This window comes from Bos taurus, chromosome 7 (genome assembly GCF_002263795.3).
Source record: "Bos taurus isolate L1 Dominette 01449 registration number 42190680 breed Hereford chromosome 7, ARS-UCD2.0, whole genome shotgun sequence".
Classification (NCBI taxonomy): Eukaryota; Metazoa; Chordata; class Mammalia; order Artiodactyla; family Bovidae; genus Bos; species Bos taurus.
In genome coordinates, this window is record NC_037334.1 from 62,538,239 (window position 1) to 62,553,086 (window position 14,848).

A 14,848-nucleotide genomic window follows, 5' to 3' on the forward strand; every position below is an offset into this window, starting at 1 on the left:
AGCTTGGCAAAGTGCTCCAACTAGTCAGCAGCAGAGCTGTGCCTGGAACCTGGAGTTTCCAGTAGGATTTTAATCACTCCCTTCACTGCCTCAGAGCAGCAGGGTGGTGGCCTGGAGAAGTGGCCAGCTAATTGGGAATTGGGTCAGTGATCCCGGGAAACTTAGCACACCCTCAGTTGGAACCTGGTGCCATTTGGTGAGAGAGATGATAGAGACAGAGAAGCAGAACTCTCACCTCTGACTTAGGTGATGAGCACAATTCAACAGGATGACCATGCAATGCACGGTGAGGATCCCGATGGCCAGCAGGCTGAAAGGACCGACCTGGAGGGGAATGGAGAGGTGGGCACAGTGAATTACAAATGGATGCTCCCACACCTGGCCCTCTCCCTGCTTAGGTGCTGGGGTCCCTCTTATAATGGAGATTTTTGGATGAGAACCCTAGGATGATAGCCCCTGCCTGAATGTCCTTGTACCCCTAGATGCTCTGGCTTGAATGCTTTTCTTAGCATCACTGCAAAGTGGCTGTCCAACCTGTGCTAGAATACTTCTGATAACAAAGAGCTCATTACCTCCCAGACAGCCCATGTCTTTCCTCATCTGCCTTTAGTTCCACTTGAGAACCCTCATTCTTTTTCATATCCCAGCCCTTACCTCCTCCAAGATGCTTGAAGACCAACGTTCTTCTAAAGGATTAGTTTTCTTCTTCTAGTACGGGGTTATCAAAAGAGGCACTATTGACATTTTGGGCCAGCTGATGTTTCTGTTGCAGGGCGCTGTCCTGTACATTGTGGGTTATTTAGCAACGTCTCTGGCCTCTACTCACTGGATTTCAGAAGCATTCCCCCTCTCTCTATCCCAATTTGTGACAACCAAGAGTGGCTCTAGACATTGTAAATGTCTTAGGGTATATTAGTCACTCAGTTGTGTTGAGCTCTGTGCAACCTCATGAACTGTAACTTGCCAGGGTCCTCTGTCCATGGGATTCTCCAGGCAAGAACACTAGAGTGGGTTGCCATTTCCTTCTCCAGGAGATCTTCCTGACCCAGGGATCGAACCTGTGTCTCTTGCATATTTTTAAAGTATTTATATTTATTTATTTATTTGGCTGCTCCAGGTCCTAGTTGTGGCATACAAACTCTCAGTTGCTGCACGTGGGATCTGGTTTCCCAAACAGGACTGAACCTGGGCCCCTGCATTGGGAGTGCAGAGTCTTAGCCAATGGACCACCAGGGAAGTCTTTCCGTTTTATTTTTTTTTTAACTAAAAATTGTATGTACTTAAAGTGAACAACATGATTTGATATATATGTATAGCTATACACACAGAAATGATTACTAGAATCAAGCTAATGAACAAGTCTTCTCCTCACATGGTCTCCATTTTTTAAATATGTGATGAAATTATAAAGTAGGGCTTCCCTGGTGGCCCAGACACACAAGATTAAAAAGTAGGGCTCATTATTATTACATTTTGGCCATGCTGCGTGTGGGATCTTAGTTCCCTGACCAGGGATCAAACCTGTGCCCCCTACAGTGTAGAAGCATAGAGTCTTAACCACTGGAGCACCAGGGGAGTCCAAGCAGGCCTCATTATTAATCCTTATCCCCCAAGTGTGACCACAGGGCAGAGAGCAAAGAGGGACTCTCTCACCCTCTTTGTGTTGGACACCTGTGACTTTATAGATGTGACCTATACTAACAGCATCATGAGGAAACAAATGAGAGATGAAGAGCACCGCTAGAGTTCACCGGAATGTAGCCTCCATATAGCAGAAGACTGTTTTTTGGTCTTGCATACATCTATATTGCCAGAGCTTAAGAATAACAGATGCTCAATATATATTTCTCAAATGAATCATGATTAGAGGTTCTGATGGGACTTGGAGGATAAATAAATCACCTAATAACTCTTAGGAAGCAAAAATCAAAGGATAAAGGAGTTGTCTTAAAATGCAAAGACTGCACCGGCAAAGAGAGCCTGGCTGAAGGCCATGTGCTAATAATGTTCTTCAAAAGTTCTAGAACCCTGAGAATTCTAAAGGGGGAAAGGTCCCATCTCTGTTGGAACTGATACAGATTGGAAGTCATGTCAGAAGCCAGGGTCTCAATGTGACTTTTTTAGACACGAGGGCCATTTACAGGCTTGGAGAGAAGGAGAAATTTGCTTCAACTAAATTGAAATCATCTATCTATTCAACTCTGTAGAACAAACTGGAACCTTCAGCGTGCCAGTATCTACAAGCAGGTACTGTGTAAAGGAGGGTGTAAAGATGAATCAGAGAGTTCCTGCCCTCAGAGATTTCAGGTAAGTGAGGAAGCTGGGAATGTAAAAAAATGAGCACGTTCCATCTTTGTAAGTGCTGTAAGAATTCCAGGTTATATAGCTATAAGTTCTAGAAAAACACAAGATGAAGGAATTTTAATAGGAGACAGAGGAAGGGGATTTCAGAGGACTTCAGAAAGGGAAACAAAGAATCAGGATTTTTAAAATTTTACAGAGGAGGGGGATTTCAAAAGACAGAAATAAGGGAGATGGGAACAGCATAAGATAGAGGATGGAGGAGGGAGGGCACAGGAGGTGGCATGGGATTGGTGGAGCCTTGTTCACCCTCATCTTCCAAAATTACCTTCTCACAGTCAAATGGATGGAAACAGGAGTTACACACTGAAATGCCTGGAGGTGCCAGGCTACTGATATCAATGAACGAAATGGCAAGGATATAATCCTAGGAAGTTGGGAGAACTGTGGCAAAGTAGATTCTGAATTAGTATGTGAGTTATGGTGAGTCCTTAAGAACAGTGGTGGGGAGGGGGAACTGGATGAAGGTGGTCAAAAGTAACAAACTTCCAAATATGAGATAAATAGGTACTGGGGACTTAATGTACAACATGACAACTGCAGTAAACACTGTTATGTGGTATATTTGAAAGGTGCAAAGAGAGGAGATCCTAAAAGTTCTCATCACAAGGAAAAACAATACCTATTTCTATAATCATATGAGGAGATAGACATTAACTAAACTTATGATGGTAATCATTTTACAGTATACGCAGTATGTGTGGTAAGTCACTTTGGTTGTGTCAGACTCTGTGTGATCCTGTGGACAACCATAGAGCCAGCCAGGCTCCTCTGTCCATGGGATTTCCCAGGCAAGAATACTGTAGTGGCTTGCCATGCCCTCCTCCAGGATATGCAGTATACCTTAAATTAATATAGAGGTGGTTGTCAATTATATTTCAATAAAATTGGGGGAAATATGGCCTGTCCCCTCCAGGCACGTTCCATTTAGCTCCAGGTTGGCTCCAGAGGATTGATGCCAATAGGTTCATTTCCCATTGCAAAGAGTGCTCCCAAATTGCCAATTGATAAACAATGCTAAGGCTGTAGGAGCCTGCCAACCCTTTCCCTGAAATGGGGAGACGTGGTTCCCATTCCACAGGTCCATCTTACCAACAAGCCGGCATTTTTCATGGCCAGAGGAAGTCCCAGGAGCCCTGTGCCAATGTTGCATTTCAGTAAGTGAATCAAGGTTTGCATCATCCTGTAGGGGGAGCACAGGGCAACAAAAGGGTATGTTAGTGGAAGAAAATGTGACCCAGCGCTCTGGCTTCTTTCGTCTCTCCAGCACCCTCTGGTGGGAAGATGGACAAAATCAGATGAAATGGACTCTTCATTTTACTCTGTTCCCAGGATCTGTTCTGCAACCTCTGATCCAGAGCTGGTGCTAGTTCAGGTGACTCAACAAATATGTACCACACACTGTGCTGTGCTCTGCTTAGCTGCTCAGTTGTGTTCGACTCTTTGTGACTCCGTGGACTGCAGCCCGCCAGGCTCCTCTGTCCATGGGATTTCCCAGGCAAGAATACTGGAGTGGCTGCCATTCCCTTCTCCAGGGGATCTTCCCAACCCAGGGACTGAACCCAAGTCTCCCGCATTGCAGGTGGATTCTTTACCATATGAGCCACCAGGGAAGCCTACCACACACTAGGCTCTAAATAAAAAGTTAATAACCATTGCTATCATCCTGGATAACTCCCTGCTGCTGCTACTGCTGTGCTGTGCTCAGTTGTGTTTTACTCTTTGCGAAACCCCCTGGACTGTAGCCTGTCAGGCTCCTCTATGGAATTTCCCAGGCAAGAATACTGAGTGGGTATTTCCTCCTTCAAGGGATCTTCCTGACCCAGGAATTAAACTCAACATCTCTGGTGTCTCTTGCACTAACAGGCAGATTCTTTACCACTTGAGTCACCTGGGAAGCCTGGATAACTCTGGGCTTCTGAAAAACTGTAACCTGCCAGGCTCCTCTGTCCATGTAATTTTCCAGGCAAGAATACTGGAGTGGGTTGCCATTCCCTACTCCAGGGGATCTTCCTGACCCAAGGATTGAACCTGCGTCTCTTGGGTCTCCTGTATTGGCAGGTGTATTCTTTACCACTAGCGCCACCTGGAAGGCCCCTCCAAACCCTTATGTCATCATACTTTATTTAAATAATCACTCATTGTGTCTGAACTATCAATAATGTCACAGCCAGATCTGAAGTCAAGATCTGGCTTCAATAAAATTATCATGCATACCTGTGTTATTTCATTAGGAAAAATTCCTGGAATGGTATTATTGATCAAAGGACTTTTATTTATAGTTACTTAAAAAACCCTAAGTAACACAGTATGAAGTTTAAAAGGTAAAACAAACAAAAGAAGAACCAAAAAAACCTTATATACTGAACATAAACGTCTCTTCTATCTGCCTCTCAGTCTCCCAATTCTCTTAGCCAGAAGCAACCACTAAGGCCAGTTGTGTGTGTGTGTACTTAAAAAAAAGCATACGTCAAATACTTGTATGTTTTATATAAATATGTGTTAGGACTTGACATACATCACAGCATTGCCATCTAGAAAGCTACCAGTTTAATTCTTTCCAAAATAACATGAAAGTGGGCATTTCCTGACATCCTTATCCAACACTGGGTATTGTCATTTACAATCTCTTCATGCCATGGATATTATCTGATCTGATTACTAAATAATAGTTTAATTGGCAATAAAGCCTTAAGGAAAAGAACCATGTGTCTGAGTTTAGGGCAGTAAAAGTAGGGACATAGGGCTAGGAGGTGAACTTTTATTTTCCGGATGGGTTTGTATGAGGAAGGGAGGGGGCGGTGGGGAGAGAGAGAAGAAGGGAGAGAGAATATGAATACTAGCAGTTGTTGAAGGAGTGGAAAGCAGCCAGCCTGGGGTAGAAACTGCTGAAGAAAGAGCCGTCAGCCTGATATAGAAAATTGTTCCTGGAATCAACAAGTTCATGTAGGGGATGACTACCTGTTTTTTGCAAAACCTGTGAAAAAGTTTGACGTGGGTATAACTTTTCAGAGTCTAAAGGTTTCATCTTTAGTCCATGCGTGTCCTGTTCAGTGGGGTTAAATGCGGCCCAGCGCCGTGAAGGCAGCAGTGCCTGACCTCAGATGGGGAAGGGCAGTGTGGCCACTTACGACAATCCATTGGCTTCCTCTGCAGGATGGATCCTCTCTGAAGTGATACTACTACTACTCTCCGAGAGTGACTTGGACCCGTCATCCAAGGACTTGGGCTTGCTGGTGTTGTCCCTTGCAAGCAATGAGATCTTCAACATGGTGGGTGGGTGGTGACGGCTGAGGGTTAAGGCCTGTAACAGCCTTGAACCAGTCTCCCATGGGTTTTTCTCCAGAGAAACCAAGGCTGCAGGCCTGAGAAGCTGGCTCCCAATTCCTGAGCTGGTCCTGGCGCTGGTGACAGGGGGAAGCTGATGTTGACGACAGGCCTCGCCTGGCTTTGGGGACTTAAGAGAGTCTCATCTCAGGATGGTCCTCAGTGCCCCTTTCGACTGCCCGGCCACACAGGACCTGCCTGGACTTTCAGCTGCTTCCAGTTCAGCCCTCAGTGCTTTAGGGCAAAGTGAACCGTGTGGCTGGGAGGAAGAAGACACCATTGGACTGGAGGTCCTGGTGCCTGGATGTGGGGCCAGGCTCAGAACTTGTCTCTCTTTGGTAAGGGGGAAATCAGAGCTACCTCACAATGGAGGCTGCCCAGCCAACAAGGTGCTGCTTGATTGCAGGATGCAGGTGTGGCTCTACAGAGGGTCCCATCACCTTCCCAATGTGGGGATGGAGCGGCTTTGTGTTTAAATTGATGTATAGTTGATTTGCAATATTACATTAGTTTTAGGTGTACAACATAGTGATACAAAAGTTCTATAGATTATCCTCTAACTAAAGTTACTATAAAGTACTGGCTATATTCCCAGTGCTGTACAGTATGTCCTTGTGGCTTATTTATTTTCTACGTAGTAGTTTGTACCTCTTAGTCCCCTACCCCTATCTTGTCCTTCCTCCTCCCGCCATTGATATCCATTAGTTTGTTCTCTATATCTTTCTTTCCTCGGAGCTTGTTATATTCATTCCTTTGTTTCATCTTTTAGATTTCACATATAAGTGATAACGTACAGTATTTGTCTTTCTTTGTCTGACATTGCACCTTATAAGCATAATAACCTACAGGTTCATCCATGCTGCTGCAAATTTTTATCCTTTTTTATAACTAATAATTCGTTGTATGTATGTATATATATATACACACACACACATTTTCTTTATCCATTCATCTGTTGATGTACACTTAAGTTGCTTCCATATCTTGGTAATTGTAAATAATGCTGCTGTGAATATTGGGGTGCATGTATCTTTTCAAATTAGTGTTTTGTTTTCTTTGGATATATACTCAGGATTGGAACTTCTGAATCATTTGGTAGTTTTTTTTAGTTTTCTGAGGAACCTCCATACTGTCTTCCATAGCGCCTGCAACAGTTTAACATTCCCATCAACAGTGTACAAGGCTTCCCTTTCCTCCACATTGTCCCAACATTTGTTATTGGCAGTCTCTTTGATGATAGCCATTCTGACAGGTGTGAGGTGATAGATCTCATTGTGGTTTTGATCTGCATTTGTCTGCTGATTAGTGATGTTGAACATATTTTCATGTGCCTGTTGGCCGTCTGTATGTCTTCTTTGGAAAAGAAATGCATTTTTAATGGTTATTAATTTTTGCCTTTAAATATTTAATTTTTAACTCTGAATAGAATCCTGGCTTTGTCACTGACTAGCTGTGTAGCTTGGCCAAGTCACTTAATCTTTCTGTATCTTATTTTCCTCATCTATAAAATGAGTAGAATAGAACTACCAATGTCAGAGGATTTTTAGAAAGATTACATGAGTTAATACGTGTACAGCATTTAGAACAGTGCTTAATATTTGGTCAGCACCAAAAATTTATTACTGTTAATACATTTTCAGAATGACTAGCTAGTTTTTCCAACACCATATATTGAATAATCTTTTCCCTATGTAAAAGGTTTCTCTTATCATATTAATCAAATTTCTCTGTAGTCTGATCTGTTTTTGTATTTTCATTGGTTAGTCTTTTCTAATGCTAGTACCAAATTGTTTTAATTATGTAATATATTTAACACTTGATAGAAAGGGCCACTCATTTTACCTTTTTCGTATTTTAATTCCCCACCTCTGCATTAATTCTTCTAGATAACTTTAAGAATCTTCTAACTCCCCACCCCAATGCTGAAATGCAGCTGGGCATTTTACTGAGATTAAGTTAGATTGATAGATTATATTGGGCAAAATGGTCATATTTACAATCTGAGTTTTCCAATCTAAAGCATGCATTATAACTGTTTATGCAAGTCTTAATTTATGCTTCTTAGCAGACTTTATTTTTCTTCACAGGTATAGCACATTTAAAAAGCTTGTTTCTAGGTGCTTTTGTTTCCTATTGCTGTATATAGGATTTCTAATAACCCCTTTTATTTATTATTATTATTTTTAGATTGAGGTGACATGATTTAAAACATTATATAAGCTTCATGTGTACAAGAGTATTTCTCCTTCTCTATGTACTACAGCACGCTCACCACCAAAAGTTACTTTTCTTCCTAACACAGTTGTAGCCGTTGATCCGTTTGGCCCTCCCCCACCCCCCACCCTGCGACTGGAAGCTACTAATCTTTTCCCTGTATCTATGCATTTGTATTTTTTGTCCATTTTGGCTTGTTCATTTGTTTTTGTTTATTAGTTTTTTATATTCCACATATTAAGTGAAATCATAGGGTATTTGTCTTTCTCTGTCTTATTTCATGTAGTATAGTATCCTCAAGGTCCATCTCACAAATAGCAAAATTTCATATTTTTTGGTGGGTTAGTAGTATTCCATTGTATATGCATATGTGTGTACTAAGTTGCTTCAGTTATGTCTGATTTTTGCGACCCTATGGACTGTAGCCTGCCAGGCTTCTCTATCTGGGGGATTCTTCAGGCAAGAATACTGGAGAGGGTAGCCATTCCCTTCTCCAGGGCATCTTCCTGACCAAGGGATGTAACCACATCTCTTATATCTCCTGCACAGGCAGGCAAGTTTCTTTACCACTCGCACCACCCGGGAAGCCCTCTACTGTGTATGCTGCTGCTGCTAAGTCGCTTCAGTCGTGTCCAACTCTGTGCGACTCCATGGACTGCAGCCTACCAATGTTGGGGGCCGGCGTGAGGCACTCCGCCCATGACAAAGGTCATGAGGAAGGAGGCTCGACATACGCAAAGGCGGGATCGAGCCTCAGGAGTCCCCCTGGAAATCCTCGAGCATCTACCCCCATAATCAGAGCCTGCCTACTTTACTACTTTGTGCTCTCCCCTACACCTCTGACTTTACGGGGGGCTGTCGCCCACCACCTCTTTCGGAGAAGGAGTTAACTTAGAGCTCCAGTTAATAATAATTCCTGGGCATGATAGGAGTGTTTCAACCTACAAACTCCTCTGAAGGTTCTCTAGCCTGTCTGACAGGCTTGTCCGGCCACATGTGATTGCTCACAGCCTCCCAACTGTGAGAGGCACGAGATGCTTTAAACCTTCTAAAAACAGGTCCCTTAGAAAAGTTAGAAAACCATTAGTATAAGTATAGTGGGCTGATTAGAAATTGTATTGGTGAAGGGTTTTTCATTTGTTGAGCCAATGTTTGTTGCTAAGACTCCACATCCCCTGCCCTTACACACATTAATGAATATATAGAAGAAATAAGTATTAACCTTTGATATTAATCACATTAGACCTTAGGCTAAGTAAATTCTTTCCTTAACTAAAACCCACTACACCCTCACCCTATAGGAATGTAACTTTATTTGGGTGGCGTCTGTTTTAAGTGTAATCACCCTTGGAGAAAAAAGTGTTCTGGTTGACTGACCACTGTCACAAGGAGAGGGTCATAAATTGTCAGCAGGCCCCCCTGGCCAGAAGATGATGTAATACCCCTAAGACCTCTGTATACATTTGTATGAAGCGCCTGACTTTAATAAAAGTCAGGACTGCTGTCCCCATGTGACTTTTGTATAACATCTCAGTGTATAAAAACAGACTCTGAAAAATAAAGAATTGGGATCAGTTCCTTGAAATACTGGTCTCCCCATGTCGCTCTCTCTCTCACTCTGGCTGAGTCTCCATCTGGAGCGTGGAACCCACCATGCTTACTTATTATGCCTGGGCTTCTAAGATCTGACCGGGGAGGCCTCAGTGTCTCCTCTCCTTTGGGAGAGCGGAAGGACGCCTGCGGCCTACGTAAGTGGTGCAAACTTCTTGTCTTGAAGTTTTATTGGTCTCCTGCGTAAACCAAGCTACTCAGCCTCTTTTCTCCACTGAATTTTCCTACTGAGCTATCCTCATTCTATTACTCTTTATATCTTTGATGAATATTTAAATAGTCGCCGAAGCCGTCTCCCCTTGGAATACCCTGGATCAGCCGGGGCTGGACCCCAGCATGCCAGGCTTCTCCGTCCATGGGATTCTCCAGGCAAGAACACTGAAGTGGGTTGCCATTTCGTTCTCCAATGCATGAAAGGGGAAAGTGAAAGTGAAATCGCTCAGTCGTGACTGACTCTTAGAGACCCCATTGACTGCAGCCTACCAGGCTCCTCCATCCATGGGATTTTCCGGGCAACAGTACTGGAGTGGTGTGCCATTGCCTTCTCCCCAGAAGACTCTGCTGCTACTGCTGCTAAGTCGTTTCAGTCGTGTCCGACTCTGTGTGACCCCATAGACGGCAGCCCACCAGGCTCCCCCATCCCTGGGATTCTCCAGGCAAGAACACTGGAGTGGGTTGCCATTTCCTTCTCCTCTACTGTGTATATATACCACTTATTCTTCATCCCAAAGGGGCTGTACCAATTTAATTCCCACCAATAGTGTACAAAGATTTCCTTTGTTCTACTTCCTTGCCAACAAGTGTTATTTCTTTTTTTTTTTTTTAATAATATTCTTTTTTTAAAATCATTTTTATTTATTTATTTATTTTTGGCTATGTTGGATCTTCGTTGCTGCATGGGCTTTATTCTAGTTGCAGAGAGTGGGGGCTACTCTTGGTTGCAGTGTGGGGGCCTCTCATTGTGGTGGCTTCTCCTGCTGCAGAACATAGGCTCTAGGGCACGTGGGCTCAGTAGTTGTGGTTCTTGGGCCCTAGAACATTGGCTCAGTAGTTGTGGCCCACAGGCTTAGCTGCTCCGGGGCATGTGGGATCTTCCTGGACCAGGGATTGAACCCATGTCCCCTGCTTCGGCAGGCAGATTCTTTACCACTTAGCTACCAGAGAAACCCCTATAATAGTCATTCTGACCAGTGTGGGGATATCTCATTGTGGTTTTGATTTGCACTTTCCTAATAATTAGTGATGATGAGCATCTTTTCTTGTACCTATTGGTCACCTGTATATCTTTTTTGGAAAATATCTATCTAGCTCTTTTGGGTTGTTTGTGTTTTGTTGTTGTAGTTTCAGTCGTATGAGTTCTTTATATATTTTGGATATTAACCTCTACTGGATATATCATTTGCAAATATTTTCTCCCATTCAATTGGTTGTCTTTTCTTTTTGCTGACAGTTTCCTTTGTTGTGCACAAGTTTTTTAATATTTGCCATACCAATTATTTTTGCTTTTGTTTTCCTTGCCTGAAGTGACATATATAGAAAGATGTTGCTAAGACTGATGTCAAGAAATGTACTGCCTATGTTTTATTTTAGGAATTTTGTGGTTTCAGGTCTTATATTCAAGTCTTTAGTCCACTTTGAGTTGATTTTTGTGTAAGACAAAGGTCTAGTTTTATTTCTTTGCACGCAACTGTTTATGGAACACTATTGAATGGACTATCTTTTCTCTATTGTATATTTTTTGTTCTTTGCTATAAGTTAATTGCCTATGTATGTGTGCCAGGAGCCAGCATGGGAGTCCCCACCCATGACAAGGTCATGCGGGAGAGCTCTGATGGGCAAGGTGAGTCAGAGCTCAAGGGGCACCCCTCCCCCAGACCTGCCTGAATGTCTATCCCAAAACCAGAATCTGTCTGTTTTACTATTTTATGACTTTCACCAACTCCTTTGACATTCATGGGGGGCTACCCCCGACCACTTTTCTCTGTAAGAAAATCAACGTAGAGCTCTAGTTAATAAGTCTTCAGGGTATAATAAGGTGTGTTCCAATTCAAATCCCTCAGAAAGCTTTCTAACCCTCTTGGCAGGTTTCCGGACTCTTACAGCTACGCATGTGATACAGGAGGCTTAAGATATTCTAACAATGCAGAGCCTCTCGGGGAGTTAGAAATTGTTAAAATAGAACTAATAGAGGAATTTTTTGTTGAGCTAATGCTTGCTGCCAAGTTTCCATATCCCTTACACACTGTGTCCCTGGGAGTGTATTGATTAATATAGTTGGTATATAGAAATATAAGTAGAAACCTTAATGTTAACAATAACCCTAGACCCTTGAGCTAATAAATTCTTCCCTTGATTATCCCCACTGCACCTTTGCCCTATAGGAATGCAACTCTATCTAGTGCTTTCAGGGAATGGCACCAAACTTTAAGAAAAATCACCTCTGGAGAAAATAAGTTTTTCTGGTTGACTAACCCTTATCAGAAGAAAAATATTAGCAGGTCTCCTGACTAGAAGATGATGTAAATCACCTAAAGCCTTTGTACCTGATAAGTTTGCAGAAAAAAAAAGCCTGGTTTCAATAAGGGTCAAGGACTGCTGACCTTGCATGACTTTGCACCCCCTATTACCTTCTATGTACAACTTAGGGTATAAAACGTCCCTTTGAAAATACAGCTACAGGCCTTGCTCACCAAAGCTTGGTCTCCCTGTGTCCTTCTTTCTCTTTCCTTTTCCTTTTCAGGCTGATTCCCTGGAGCACAGGGGCCCTCTGCATTCACTTTCCTGCCTGGGCTTCTAAGACCCACTGAAGAAGGTGCTTAAGGTGGGGCACCTTCAGCGATTCGAGAGGGTACCTGCAGCCTACATGAACAGAGCAAGTCCCATGCTAGGGCTTTATTTGCTTTCTGTGTAAACCAAGGAATATCAGCCTCTTTTCTCTCCTCTATTTTCTTAACTGCAAAATTCTTTCCTTATCTCTTTCTCTATCTCTCTCAGTCGCTGACGCCGTCCTCCCGAGGGAATCCCTGGATCCAACGGGGGCTGGACCCCAGTATATGTGTGAGTTTACTTCTGGCCTCTCAATTCTGTTTCATCACTATATGTATCTGCTTTTCTGCCAATACCATACTGTTTAGATCACTATAAGTTTGACACAACATGTGAAATCAGGGAGTGTAATATCTCTAGCTTTATTCTTTTTTTCTCAGGATCATTTTGGCTATTCAGTGTTTTCTGGTTCCATATAAATTTTAGAATTTTTTTCTTTTTCTGTGAAAAATGTTGAAATTTTGATAGAGATTACATTGAATCTGTAGATTGCTTTAGGTAATATGGATATTTTAACAATGTTAATTCTTCCAATGCATGAGTATGGGATATTTTCCCACTTATTTGTGTTTTCAATTTAATAATGTATGATAGTTTTCAATGCACAGGTCTTTCACCTCCTTGTTTAAATTTATCCCCAGGCATTTTTTTTTTCATTTTTGTTGAGATTGTAAATGGGATTGTTTTCTTAATTTTTCTGTTAGCTCTTTTTTAGTGTATAGAAATGCAACAGGCTTTTGTATATTGGTTTTGTATCCTTCAACTTTATTGTATTTGTTATTTCTAATAGTTTCTGGTGGAGCCTTTAGGGTTTTGTCATCTGCAAATATTGACAATTTTACTTCTTCCTTTTCAATTTGGTTGCTTTTTTTCTTGCCTAATTGCTCTGGCTAGGACTTCTAATTCTCTACTGAATAAGAATGGTTCATCTAGGAATCCTTGTTTTGTTCCTGGTCTTAGAGGAGTGGTTTTCAGGTTTTTAATCATTGCATTTGGTGTTAGCTGTGGGCTTATCATTTATGGCTTCTGTTATGTCTAGGTACATCCCTTCTCTACTCACTTTATTAAGAGGTTTTTTTTTTTCCCTGCATCTATTGAGATGATCATATGGTTTTTAATCCTCCATTTTGTTAATGTGATGTAGCATGCTGATTGATTTGCAGGCAATGAATCTTCCTTGCATTCCTGGAATAAATCCCACTTGATTATGGTGTATAATCCTTTTGATATATTTTATTATATGTCTTGGAAAAGGTCTTTTTGCATTAAAGTAAGTAGGTTTTCTCTTTACCTCATGGACTTATATATCCACCTCCTTCCCCAAGTTTGGCATTGGCATTCTTTGGCATTGCCTTGCCAAAGACTGCTCAAACTACCACACAATTGCACTCATCTCACATGCTAGCAAAGTAGTGTTCAAAATTCTCCAGGCTAGGCTTCAACAATACATGAACCGTGAACTACCAGATGTTCAAGCTGGTTTTAGAAAAGGCAGAGGAACCAGAGATCAAGTTGCCAACATCTGCTGGATCATCAGAAAAGCAACAGAGTTCCAGAAAAACATCTATTTCTGCTTTATTGACTATGCCAAAGCCTTTGACTGTGTGGATCACAATAAACTGTGGAAAGAGTTGGGAATACCAGACCACCTGACCTGCCTCTTGAGAAATCTGTATGCAGGTCAGCAAGCAACAGTTAAAACTGGACATGGAACAACAGACTGGTTCCAAATAGGAAAAGGAGTACGTCAAGGCTGAATATTGTCACCATGCTTATTTAACTTATATGCAGAGTACATCATGAGAAATGCTGGACTGGATGAAGAATAAGCTGGAATCAAGATTGCAGGGAGAAATATCAATAACCTCAGATATGCAGATGACACCACCCTTATGGCAGAAAGTGAAGAAGAACTAAAGAGCCTCTTGATGAAAGTGAAAGAGGAGAGTGAAAAAGTTGGCTTAAAGCTCAGCATTCAGAAAATTAAGATCATGGCATTTGGCCCCATCACTTCATGGCAAATAGATGGGGGAACAGTGGAAACAGTGTCAGACTTAATTTTTTTGGGCTCCAAAATCACTGCAGATGGTGACTGCAGCCATGAAATTAAAAGACGCTTACTCCTTGGAAGAAAAAGCTGTGACCAACCTAGACAGCATATTAAAAAGCAGAGGTGTTACTTTGCCAACAAAGATCCATCTAGTCAAGGCTATGGTTTTTCCAGTAGTCATGTATGGATGTGAGAGTTGGACTATAAAGAAATCTGAGTGCAGAGGAATTGATGCTTTTGAACTGTGGTGTTGGAGAAGACTCTTGAGAGTCCCTTGGACTGCAAGGAGATCCAACTAGTCCATCCTAAAGGAAATCAGCCCTGAATATTCATTGGAAGGACTGATGTTGAAGCTGAAACTCCAATACTTTGGGCACCTGATGCGAAGAACTAACTTATTTGAAAAGACCCTGATGCTGGGAAAGATTGAAGGTGGGAGGAGAAGGGGACGACAGAGGT

At 42.2% G+C, this 14,848-nt stretch overlaps 1 protein-coding gene and 1 long non-coding RNA gene across 2 annotated transcripts in view; one reads left to right on the forward strand and one right to left on the reverse strand.

Moving 5' to 3' along the window:
* SLC36A3 (solute carrier family 36 member 3) overlaps positions 1-6,401 on the reverse strand; it is a 23,906-nt gene extending 17,505 nt beyond the window's left edge. The window contains exons 1-3 of the mRNA XM_024995262.2: positions 5,493-6,401; positions 3,454-3,544; positions 236-324 (exon numbers count right to left, since the gene is read on the reverse strand). Coding sequence (XP_024851030.1) covers positions 236-324; positions 3,454-3,544; positions 5,493-5,632 — 320 coding nt within the window. The 5' untranslated portion in view covers positions 5,633-6,401. The remainder of the gene's footprint in view (positions 1-235; positions 325-3,453; positions 3,545-5,492) is intronic.
* Positions 1,967-14,848, forward strand: part of LOC132345774 (uncharacterized) — a 21,194-nt gene continuing 8,312 nt past the window's right edge. The window contains exons 1-2 of the long non-coding RNA XR_009495321.1: positions 1,967-2,307; positions 3,629-3,736. This is a non-coding gene — a long non-coding RNA (uncharacterized lncRNA). The remainder of the gene's footprint in view (positions 2,308-3,628; positions 3,737-14,848) is intronic.